General features: G+C 36.4%; 1 protein-coding gene and 1 long non-coding RNA gene across 2 annotated transcripts in view; one reads left to right on the forward strand and one right to left on the reverse strand.

Annotated features, from left to right (window-relative positions):
* Positions 1–8,176, reverse strand: part of LOC126907051 (uncharacterized) — a 20,070-nt gene extending 11,894 nt beyond the window's left edge. The window contains exon 1 of the long non-coding RNA XR_007704408.1: positions 8,018–8,176. This is a non-coding gene — a long non-coding RNA (uncharacterized LOC126907051). The remainder of the gene's footprint in view (positions 1–8,017) is intronic.
* Positions 1–11,474, forward strand: part of LOC126907049 (meteorin-like protein) — a 14,462-nt gene extending 2,988 nt beyond the window's left edge. Inside the window, exons 2-4 of the mRNA XM_050688055.1 lie at positions 5,807–6,219; positions 8,796–8,852; positions 10,129–11,474. Of these exons, the coding sequence (XP_050544012.1) occupies positions 5,807–6,219; positions 8,796–8,852; positions 10,129–10,439 (781 nt within the window). The 3' untranslated portion in view covers positions 10,440–11,474. The remainder of the gene's footprint in view (positions 1–5,806; positions 6,220–8,795; positions 8,853–10,128) is intronic.
* The last annotated feature ends 401 nt before the right edge of the window (positions 11,475–11,875 follow it).

Genomic DNA, 11,875 nt, shown 5'->3' on the forward strand with positions numbered 1-11,875 from the left:
CGAAACGTATACGTGCCGCCGCACTTTCTCCTCCTCGTGATCACCTGAAACGAGTACCGTGCGCTATTCCGTTTGGTTTTAATTAAACGTCTTGTCACGGCATCGTGTAAGAGGAATTGGATGGATAAAAAAAGAAACGGTCAGCGGGGTAGGTGGCCGCTTTTTTATTACACTATTGACGTGATAGTCGATAGTGATTGCGACTAGTACGATTGTATGGAGATAATGACGTTTAATTGGAAACACCACGCGGCTTGACTTTGATAAAAATACTATAATTATTCAAATACAAATGATATTTGGTTATTTAGATGGCCTGCGAACAATTTCAAAGTAAAGAAGATTCCGTCTTTGACGTCGCCCGTGTACAATACGTGTTCACTGTTTAGTATCAACTACGGAACAGTTATTTATTATTTTCTACTTAATCGATTAACAGATATCGAACGCAGTCCTATTAAATCTCGGGCGCGCATTTAAAGATAATAGACTTGGTGTAATTCCAGAATCTCCGTGTGAACATTAATGACCCGTTCGCCGTTGTTGCCTACGACCCAAGTGTACAATTGCAATTTAATCTCCGACACACAATTCCAATGATTCGTCGGAACGAATGATTTACCCGCGTGAGAAACTCAATTCGGTTTTCGTCGTGACTACTGTGCGTAACACGCCTATCATCTCGTAGCACACCTATTATTGCGCACAGTAGTACCTGTTTCCTACCACCGTGTGTGCAATTATACAATAAAGTCCACCTGTACGCGCAGTTTATGTTAATTTTCGGCGAAAAAAAAACAAACGTCAAATTAAACGCCGTCGAATAATTGCGACGGATGTTTGCCAACTGTTATCTCTTGCCATAACAAAAAAATCTACACTCTGGGGTCAAGACACTGACCGTCGGTGTTTAAGTCGTTAAACGAATTTTAAGATTCGATACATTTGCCTTTATTATGTCGCCGTTTCTGTTTTATGATCTCGAAACATTGACGCAGTCGCCAACCTTCCATTTCAAAGCGACTAGTTTTTTTTTGGCGAAACGCATTCACTGTCAAGACCGGCTTACGCCATTCGACACTGCAAATAAACGCACATTTATTTAAACGAAATTTCGACGTGCGTGCGTCTTATGTACACATTTTCTAATTTTTATTTACTTTGTAGCGATAAAATTCATTCGTAAAAACACATACGTTTGTTCGCGTGCAACTCGAAATAATTAGCTACCACTTGATCGCCTCGACTTAATGTGGTAATTTTCAGTCGCCACGGGTTTTTTCTCCTATGATTTTCGTCACTCGACCCGCTCCACAACGTGTAAAACGACCCCTGCAATATTGTTTCAACGTGCCCACTACTGCTGTTGGGTTCAAAGGAAAACAGGTGGTCTCGAACGCCTACTATAATAATATTATACCTAATCCGTGCCGTCTAATGCATGTGCTTTTTTGTTATGAAAATATTATTGTTTGAGTTTAAGGTACAAACAGTGATAATAAGTTTAACTACATAAATTAGGCGCTCACATCGCTCTTTAGGCATTTATTTGTCGTTCTCATGCATATTGCACACGTCACGTCATAGTGTGTAATTAACAATTTTCTAGTTCGATATTATGACTTTTAGTTTCTCTGAACTGGTAGTGATTGAAAACGGACACAATGCCGTTTGGCCATCGCGCGCAAATGTTCTCTAACGTTCAACAATAATTATTGTTTTGCCATTCCAATAGCGCGGCGTCTGCAAGAACAAATTAAAAGATACACGTGTTTTTACTGTGGAAACCCGACGGGATCGACAGCGACAATGATCCCACCCCCGTTCGATTGTTTGGCACGTTTTTGTATAATCCAAATTGTTTTCTCTTTAACCTCCCCCGGAGCGATTGTGGCGTTTTCGTGTTTGTTGCGGGAGCCGTGAGCATCACTCAAAACGTATCGATCATATTCGGTCGCCACAACAGGTCCCTCCTTACCTATCTTTACAACAACAATAATTGATCCCGTTTTGGGCCAAAATTACACGGTTCGGATCCTTTTTGGCGAATCGACTGTATTATTTTTAAAACGCAGGTATATTATTAGACGCGACTGACTTTATTACTTTACAAATAGGCAAACGCGTAGTTTTTAATGAGCTTCGGCGATTAAGAGCGTACAATAAATAAAAATAAATAAAAATGGGTGGATTTTGCCGTTTAGCCGTAAGAGGCAGTGTTGGTAAACGTTTTTGGCGCCACGAAAACGCACTTGCACGTGTGTCGCACACTCTATGGCCGCTGCGGTCGTCGTTAACTCTGCGCAAAGGGACACATGTGAAGTGGCCGCAATACACAGTGTCTAGCAATCACATGTGGCATTGTTTTATTTACGCTGTACGGGTAGGCGTGGTCGGTTTTAGGAAAGGGCACTTGAGAAAATTTGTCGCTAATTAGAGGGATTTTCGAGCTATGCGCACAACAGCACCGTTGGTCGAGGGAGTAATAAAAAATACATACACGGTAACCGGTAAATTCCTAGTCGTGTACAATCAGTCCAAATTACCACCGCAGACCGCTGCCGTACAATACATTTAGACTAATGAACTCGACAAAAGACCGTCTACACTTAATGACATCTCAGTTATGTTTCTATCTCGTTGTTCGTCTCTGCGGATCGTTATTTTCTTTTAATGGGCTTCGATCGAGGGTACTATTTTACTTGAATTATCATGATTACCACCCACTACAACATGTACACCGATGCTTCACGAGCAACGTAAAATAAGACCGTTTCGAAATCTTAAGACAAACGTGTGCACTGTCGTCTTGTACATGGCTGTATCCCCATATTAGGAGGGTTACAGTTCATTAGCATTTTTTGTCTTTATGCTGCCGAACACACTGTAGTAGCGGCCAGTCGACCGCCAAATCATTCGAAAAAATAAAACGCGCCATTGGACTTGTTAACGCGAGTCTGCTGCAGTTTTAGGGACAGAAACGCCGCTTCGTACAGACTAAATAAAGAAGAAGAAAAAAAAACTATGTGTAATCAGTTGGAAAACTAATATAATTTTTTATATTACTGGTAATCAGATACGCCGCGCCCATACAAGTGACGCATAAATTTAAAAATTAGCTCCGATGTATATGCGTGGGCAGTACAAGCAATAAGTGGAAACGTTATTTGAAAAAACATCCTAACCACACCGTGTCGGTCCTCGTGCGACCTCGTCATTGTAATACAAGTGGGATAATAAGCTGATTGATATTTTAAAATCCTTACAAGCTTAAAGGCTAAAATCATAAAATATCGCGTGTCCGCGATGAACTCTTCGAGAGACGCAATTAATGTGAATTCGTCCGAATGTCGTGGTAACAGCCTTTGTCACTTTGTAACGACAAACATTTTTTGATGCCTCGAGATGTTTTTACCGGACCAAGTCGTAATGACACTGCGGTAAAACGGTAGCACATACTTACGTGAGAAAATATTTCTACAATAATTCACTGTATAGTCCATTGTACAGAGTAATTTGTTCTTTCCCAGGGGATAGTAATTCGACTTTAAGTCATCGGTGCATAATGTGAGCCGTCTATTGTACACGGAAAGATTAACGATACGATCGCTCACCAACCGATTAAGTAGCAACTATGTCGTCGTCTATGACTCATGGACGACCTCAGAGAAGCGGCTTTCCGTCGATTCACGCGTACTCTCACGTTAATAAAGGTTTGTCACCTGAAACGGCACCGGGAAAATTCAAACTTTTCGACCGTACGGACAGACCGATCGCTGGAAGAGATACTTTATTGGACTGTGAAAAATGACGGGTATTCATATGGGTACGATAAAATCAGTACTCGAGTAATCACAACATGTTATTATTGTAAGGCGAGCGAAAATATTACACAAAACTCCAAGTTTTTATGGCTATTATAATTAAATTGGCGTCTAATGTACGTTTGTATAGAAAGTGCACTGCAAAAGAACCGATATCAACAGACGGTATTGTAATACGTGCGCCATAAAATCTTTTATTATAACACAGAAGTGGTGTACCTGTTGAAAGGAGCCCCGAAATACAAACATGTCTTTGGGGACATCTGCCAGCTGACGCTCGATCTACCGACGGAGAGACCCCTGTGTGCTGTCGAGACTACCACATGAGATAACCACCGAACCATTGTGACCCGACCGTAGAAAAAATGTACAACAAAAATATAATAACATCGAAAAACGTTGGTGTTTGTGCGTTGCGACACGGGAAATACAACCGGAGTTAAAAAAAAAAACAGTCCTGTTGTCGTCATAAATAAATCAATTTACATTGATAGGATTCTATTATAATCCGAGTGACAATTATTAATTATTATCGTACACTCTAGTCTCGCGTAGACTCTACAATCATTTATCATGTCTTATGGACGAAACGCAAAACACTCTAATGATTGTGGCATTGTATTTAGACGCCCAGTACGTCATCTCATCATCAATCGTGTACCGATTATGAATGCGTCTGCTCCAACCAATCTACCTATATGAAAAATCAGACTTTTTTAGGGATAATCGGAACTAGATGGAATACGGTGACCGACCCGCAGTCTTCTCCGGTGGTCTGGCGCGTCCATCATTTCTCATATAATTTAATAGAGTTTAGTGGCTACGCATTTTTTTCGGGGTGCCTATGGGTGCGCAGGTACGACGAAACGTCAGCTCTTGCAAATACATAACGTGAGCGACAGGTAATTATTATAGTAATATCATTGTTGTTTAATCCAAGCCGTCGGATTGACCCGAACAAAATTGCCCGATGATCTATACCGTTAAGAATATTACAATGTAATTTTTCATTTTCTACCGTCTGGTAAAAGACGTTCATAGGATCCGTCCACTCCTCTACTGCTGCTGTGAGTTCATGATCATTCCAAAATTAATCTATCACGTCATCTCAGCGACATTTGTTCCGTCTGGTAATTACTAATTAGTAAATCGTCGAGCGCGGACCGCAATAAAACTTTTATGGTTTTATTATTCTCGTTTTGATATAAAATTATGTTTATCAAATTATCGTACGCGGCTACTATTTATACGCGTTAACGTACGNTCGTACGCGGCTACAATTTATACGCGTTAACGTACGTGCAATAAAAAATTATTACACGATTAATTTCCACATGGCAATCCTCTTGCCACGAGTTTATCGTTCTTAGCTTTATTAATAAAACAAATCTTCACTCCTTTACGCATTACCTCTGCAGAGTGCTGTCGTTAAACTATAAGTTATGATACACTTTGCATCAACCGTAGTTTATACTTAAACTCGGACATTGAGATGGCCCAGCAATTTTTCTTTTTGCCCGCGGCAGCGTTCTGATAAAATTAGCATTTTGTTGGTTGCCCAGAGAAACCGAGACTCGTGCCCGTGTGTAAGATGTGCAGCCAGCGCCATCCTCTAATCGGACCTGAACTGTATAATTATATTCCTAATAGGTCGTAAGATATCTTTAGTATGTAGATCATTGAAATGATTAACAATATCATCAAACTGTTTTTATATCCGAATAATTTTCTCCTACGTTAACGTTTGAATATTCATCATAATAAAAATTAAAAACTAAACACACTAAATCGTGGAAAAATCACTTATGATAAATATACTTAATACATTCGAAAAACCGGTTTTTTCTTCCAAGATTTTCATCGAACAGTGTTCCGTTTGAAAGCGGAAATAAAAATCGAAAGATGAATAAAAGTTGACAAATAACCAACAAAATAATAATAATCGCATCTATATACTAACGTGTCTTTATTTTTTTTTTCAGTGGTCTTTCTGATTCTTCTGAATACTCAGTGCGACCCGTACGATTGGATCGATGTTGGGCCGGCAAAGTACGTTGGTCGTACCCAAGAGGAGCTTTAAGGATCGTGTTCCGGTTGACTGGCAACAGCGGAGGTCGCGAGTTCCGCGTTTGCCTTAAACCCGACAGGTTAGACGGAGTGCGCGTGTTACTTGATAGCGCACCACGGCGTTTGCTTGCCGTCTACGACCACCGGACGCCGAAAAGGCCACAGCGATCGCAGTGCTTCAAGAGTGTCGGTGGAACAGCGGCGTTTTATGTGGAAGCTGACAAATCTGGACAGCAGCCCTCCAGCAAAGCAGTCCAGTTCCGATATGATCTCGAACCACTCAGTTCACCAGTACCCGAACTTTTCACGGCCGATGACCTCGACGATGGTACGTTAATGAATTATTCAACTCGTAAATTATTTTCTTAGAAAGTAACGACAGGGGAAATAGATTACACGTTTGTGTAATCTATTTCAACATCCATAAAATACATTAAAAGAAAATACATAAAAATAAATATGTTTTTCCAGATGACCTTTAGAAATAATAGTCCACTTGTCGGCATTTATATATTTTTTAACCGCCATATGAACAGAGAGCTTGAATTATGAAAAAATATATGAATCATTTGTCCGGTCACATTTTATGTGATTTATTTGCACCGCGTATATTTCATGTATATGTATATATGATAAGATATGCCCTGTTAGATGCATATTAACGATAACTAGAGTGACCTTTTGGAAAACATCCAACTCAAACCAGTTCTTCAATGCGAATAGTTGTGCAAGGCGTTTACTTTGTACTTGTATAATCAAACGAAAACAGACATTGTATTTTATAACTTAACTTAGAATCAAAGGACTTTTCCGTATTAATGATTTTGTAATTCTTCGTGCTTAGGACTGAATCATAATTACTATTGTTTATTTGAGTATTTCAATTCATAATTTTATATCTATTTATTAATTTACTTTTGTTATGAGAAAATAAATTTTAAAGAGCTAAAAAAAATGACCGATACTTTCCTTTTGTTTATAACATTAAGGAATGAATAAATGAACTAATTTGTTTATAAACTACTATATGGTTGCAAAAAAATATTGAAATACTTTAATAAATATCGAGACGAAAATGAAACGATACTATTGTTCACAGAAAGTGGCTTATTGAGCATTTCTGACAAATAAACAATACCGAAACTGTACAAATGTTATGAACAACAATTCATGTCATTTTATTGGTTGAAATTTATGCTTATTTAATTATTAGCAATTAGGTCATCGCTGTTAATTTTAGCATTATACGACGAAATTCATTCAATTTACCTATACAATTCAATGGACGATTTTTTTTCGTTATTTTTTGTAAATAAAATGTACACATGTCCGTTTTTATGTAAATAGCATAAAAAAATGAACTGCGATTTTAACTACGCAAAAAATGAATTTTAAAAAATTTAAATTTTAAATTTTAAAATGTAGCCCTTACTGTTATTTTGTTGTTTCTTAAATTATTTCCCGTTAAATAATTACAATGATTACAATTTTGGTCAATACAGGTACTATTTTGTTAGCCAGAAACCTGTTTGTTCTTGACAAAGTGCCTGTGTAACGTTGTAACTCAAATGTCACTCAGAGTGAATGAGAAAATATGAAAAACAACTTTTGTAGTCATAAAAAAACTGCTCATGTATTATTTTTGAATTACTTTACATAATTAATTTACCTACCTTACAAGTATTCTATTAAAAACTCTTTATCCAAAAAATATTTTAAACGTTTAAACGAACACATATATTTTCAAGTATCATTGCTAGTATCAGATGTGACTTGTTCATATTGTATATACAAAAATAAAATATATCTATGTGACATAAGATATGTTGACTTATTAACAGAAAAAAAGTCTTATGAAACAAATAGTTTTGAAAAAATTGAATGATAAAAACTTTTTGACCAAGAAGGATCTCTCTTTATTTGGCCCAGTCACAAAGTTTTCTTACAATTCGATTAATGATAAAAGCAATTTATAACTAAAAATATGTTTAAAATATTAATTTAAATTGAAAAATATTAAAAATCCAAAAAACATTAAGCAAATTTCGAAAAAATAGTTGTTCTATATTACTAGTTAATTTTACTAATAATAATAAGATTTAGTTACTGGTGCTAGTTTTACTTACACTGAATATCACAGAAGTTTAGAACTTGCAATTTACAAGTGTTTGCGAGGCAAAAAAACTTTTCAAAGACAAAAATTATTCCGTGTACGTTATTGTGCAAGTGTTAGGTTGTATTGTAATTACAATAAACATGTCGACTGGCGTCTGCCGATTTAGCCTACGCACTCTAATCACTGTAATACCCAAAAGTCGTTTTCGACGCAGTTGTTTTATTAAAATTAGGCCATAAATTCATTTTTCGAAGCAATAAAAAATTATACTTCCATTTTACATGACGTTTCTCGAAGACCGGTTCTTGTCCACATTAGCTTTTAAGTACACATCACTACACTTATGTTTTCTTCTTTTTTTACGACAGTTATTACAATATTTTATTTATTGTAATCGCCGCATTGTATACATTTAAGAGCAGAGGCCATCGAATCTTATACCGCACGTGGTGACTTTAACAATGATTTTCATTTTTTTAAATTACTTAAACACTGGCTCGTGGAATACAATAAAGTAAAAAACAAAATTGCCGTACTCCGAGACTAGGTTCTTCAGAAATTCATATTGAACGTACACTAAAACCTCTTTTATTAGACAACCAGGACTAGGGTAAAAATGTCGTTTAGAGGTTCATCGTCTAATTATAATTTAAGTGCAAATGAAAATGTTCACTCACTTGTAGTGCTGTAATCATTTAAGCGCGTTGTTTTTAATATAACAAAATACACTATTCGTGCCGTCTAATACGATTTTGATTATACATTGTTTGTTTTTTATTTCATTACAGAATGTCGTCCTTGCACAGTAGAAGAAATGACACAAGCTTACTGCACGAGTAGTCTAGGTAAGTCTCGCCGTTCTGACGGTGGCTTTTAATTTGGTATGGTTTCCGCTTTAATATCTAACATTAATATCATAAAAATACCTTTTCTAAGACATTCAAGAGACTTTCGACGCACCTGTATACAATAAATAAACATATTTTACCCATACTGCAAGAAATTCCTGCAAAACTTATACTTGGGTAGAATACTTATAGTAAAACTATAAATTATTTAATATTTTATTTATCAAATAAATTATTCAGGTTAGGAAAAACAAAGTTAANCTTTCGACGCACCTGTATACAATAAATAAACATATTTTATCCATACTGCAAGAAATTCCTACAAAACTTATACTTGGGTAGAATACTTATACTAAATCTATAAATTTTTTAAATAAATTATTCAGGTTAGGAAAAACAAAGTTAATGCCCAACAATTGAAAATACTCACGTTTCGTTTTGAAAAATTCTTTTTTTTTTTTTTAAATTTCTAATGATATTCTAAACTACAAAAACACCGAATTCGTGCACTTGAAAAAATAATTCTTACATTAAAATTATGGTGTGTAGTATAAATATTCATCGGCCAAAATGGTCGGTCACTGAAGACAATAAAAACTGCATGATATTGATTAATATTTTTTTTAGATTAAGATTTTAAAAATGTACGTCCAGGGTATTGTGGTCAAATACGGTAATTTGCATACTTACAACTACATTATAGTATATTTTTCCTGATACGCGTATAAAAATAAAATACTCGGGGCACATTTTAATATTCCGTAAGCGCATGTAATAGGAGTAGTTACCAGCACCGAGAGCATTTTCGTACCAATTTTTTTACCTCTCAGTATCAGTCATTACTCACACGTGAAACGCGCATTGTCGTGTGGTTTTTTATGTTTCTGTATAGCTCCGGGCCTTTCATAAAATTACGGATCTATTTTAAATATTACTTACATGGTTTTATATTATGGCATTACAATATGTGTGTATTGTGCGTTCATTGTATTATAGACCGCGACCTGCATCATTAAAACACAATGCAGTAATACACGTACATAAAAAAGTCAGCGCGTGTTTACGTACAATACATACCTAGAAAGATCCGCTGCCTGGATTTTTTCCATTCGCTTCAATTGAAACCAAAGTCATTATGAGAAACAATGGGTTGAAAATAGAGGACGAGCAGAGCGCGTTGTCGTCCCGATAAAAAATCTAGTGCAAATAATTTTACGCTGTTCACGTTGCTCGAGATATGGGAAATTAATTTTGCTCTTTTGTTTGATTGCAGTCGTTCAAGGCACCATTGTGGGCGTATCGTACGATGGTGACGTGTCGCGGGTGAAGGTGCGGCCGACCAAGGCACACCGGCTGCCGCCCGAAGAAGACGACCGCGCCATCGAAGAGATCGGTGACGGTGCCGAACAGCCCGTGACCATTACGTTCGGACGGGGCTGCAGGCCCGCCGTCGGACCGGGTGAGTTCGTGTTTATGGCCAGAACGAAATTCGACGAACTGGCCTTGAGGTGCGCTCCTCGACTGGAAGAATGGCGACAGGCGGCAAGAGCCGACAAGTCGCCCGGATGCATTCTGGCCGATTAGCCGAAACTACGAGTTATGTTTTTTATAATACGTAAGGTTACCAAAACAACCGCTGTTGAATCGTGTTGGTGTTTTTGTGTGTTATGTAAACGATTTAGTATATTTAACTTATTTCAATGTATACTTACACTCTTTAAGTCATTTATTTTTTTCGAAATTAATCTTGGAGGAGGAGAAAATGCGGTACGTTCTATGAACTGTTATAAGTTTATTTTTCAATTGTTAGCCCATTTAACCAACTCGATTTGTTGTACAACAGTTTTACTAAATAACGTTACCGATTGATGTGTTTTGAATTTCATTTAGTTGGTAACAAAATTATCGTCAAGAGGGACGCATTACTTTTGGGGACTTAAACGAACGGTCTCGTGTTTCGTACGTCTTTTGTGTTACTTAAAAATAACAACGAAAAAGTGTCCGGACAATCGTGTTAAATATAAATTATTGAGTTTTTTTTTTTGTTTCTAAAGACACGACTGCTAGATTAGATCATTTTACTCAATTATTCAATACCAAAATTTTACCTTTTTTTATTCTTATCTGTTTTTCTCATTTCTAACATCGTAACAATGTCGTTCAAGCACCAAAAAAGGTATTTTCTCCTCCTTGACTTACTCTTAAAAACACTTAAATACGTGTATTTTCTTGTGAATCAATGTGCCAAACGTTTAAAGCAAATAAAATTTATTTTACAACGAATCTAACACATAGATGAACATTGTGTAGTATTCTGTGTATTACACATCCCTTTTATTATTGTTAAAACCTCTGAATAAATACTTTTCCATGTGTCGCCCCTTAACGCCGTGTTTCGTGCAATGTTAAAATATTTCTTTTCTTTGTTATAACTTTTACTCCAATTATTATTCTTATATTTTTGTTATGTTTTTTTTTTTTTTGTAGTATGTATACATTTTTTTTTGTAAAAATCGTTTTATACATAATGATCTCAGTTTATTATTTATGGAAAAATCATGAATGTATATAGTTATTATCTGATAAAATAATATAAATTATATATTGTATGCATTGAAAATATAACTATGTTATCAATTCAAAAACAATAGACGGTGTACGTATTTTTCTCATTTCGCTTATTTTAGCTCGACCACTTTTTATTGCAGTGAAGCTGTGCATCGCAATACATTATAAATAACCGTATGTTACTCTCCGGGGTCGATAATTTCATAGTGACAATGGCCCTAAACGCCAAGTCAAAAAAAAAACTAAAGAAGACCGGCCGTAAATCAGAAGACCTTGTACGAGTATAATAATGTTATGCTAGTCGAGGTATGCCAAGCTCATTAAGGTCCGATTTTATTTAGAACACGCGCCGATCTCGCGCGAGCCAAGACGTCCTCTAATTAGCAGACCCGCGTCTTATGCCTGGCAAGTTCCAACGCATTCCAACGGACCGACTCGTTTGTCCACCGCCG

Source organism: Daktulosphaira vitifoliae, unplaced genomic scaffold, assembly GCF_025091365.1.
Source record: "Daktulosphaira vitifoliae isolate Bord-2020 unplaced genomic scaffold, ASM2509136v1 Scaffold_5, whole genome shotgun sequence".
In the NCBI taxonomy this organism is placed as follows: Eukaryota; Metazoa; Arthropoda; class Insecta; order Hemiptera; family Phylloxeridae; genus Daktulosphaira; species Daktulosphaira vitifoliae.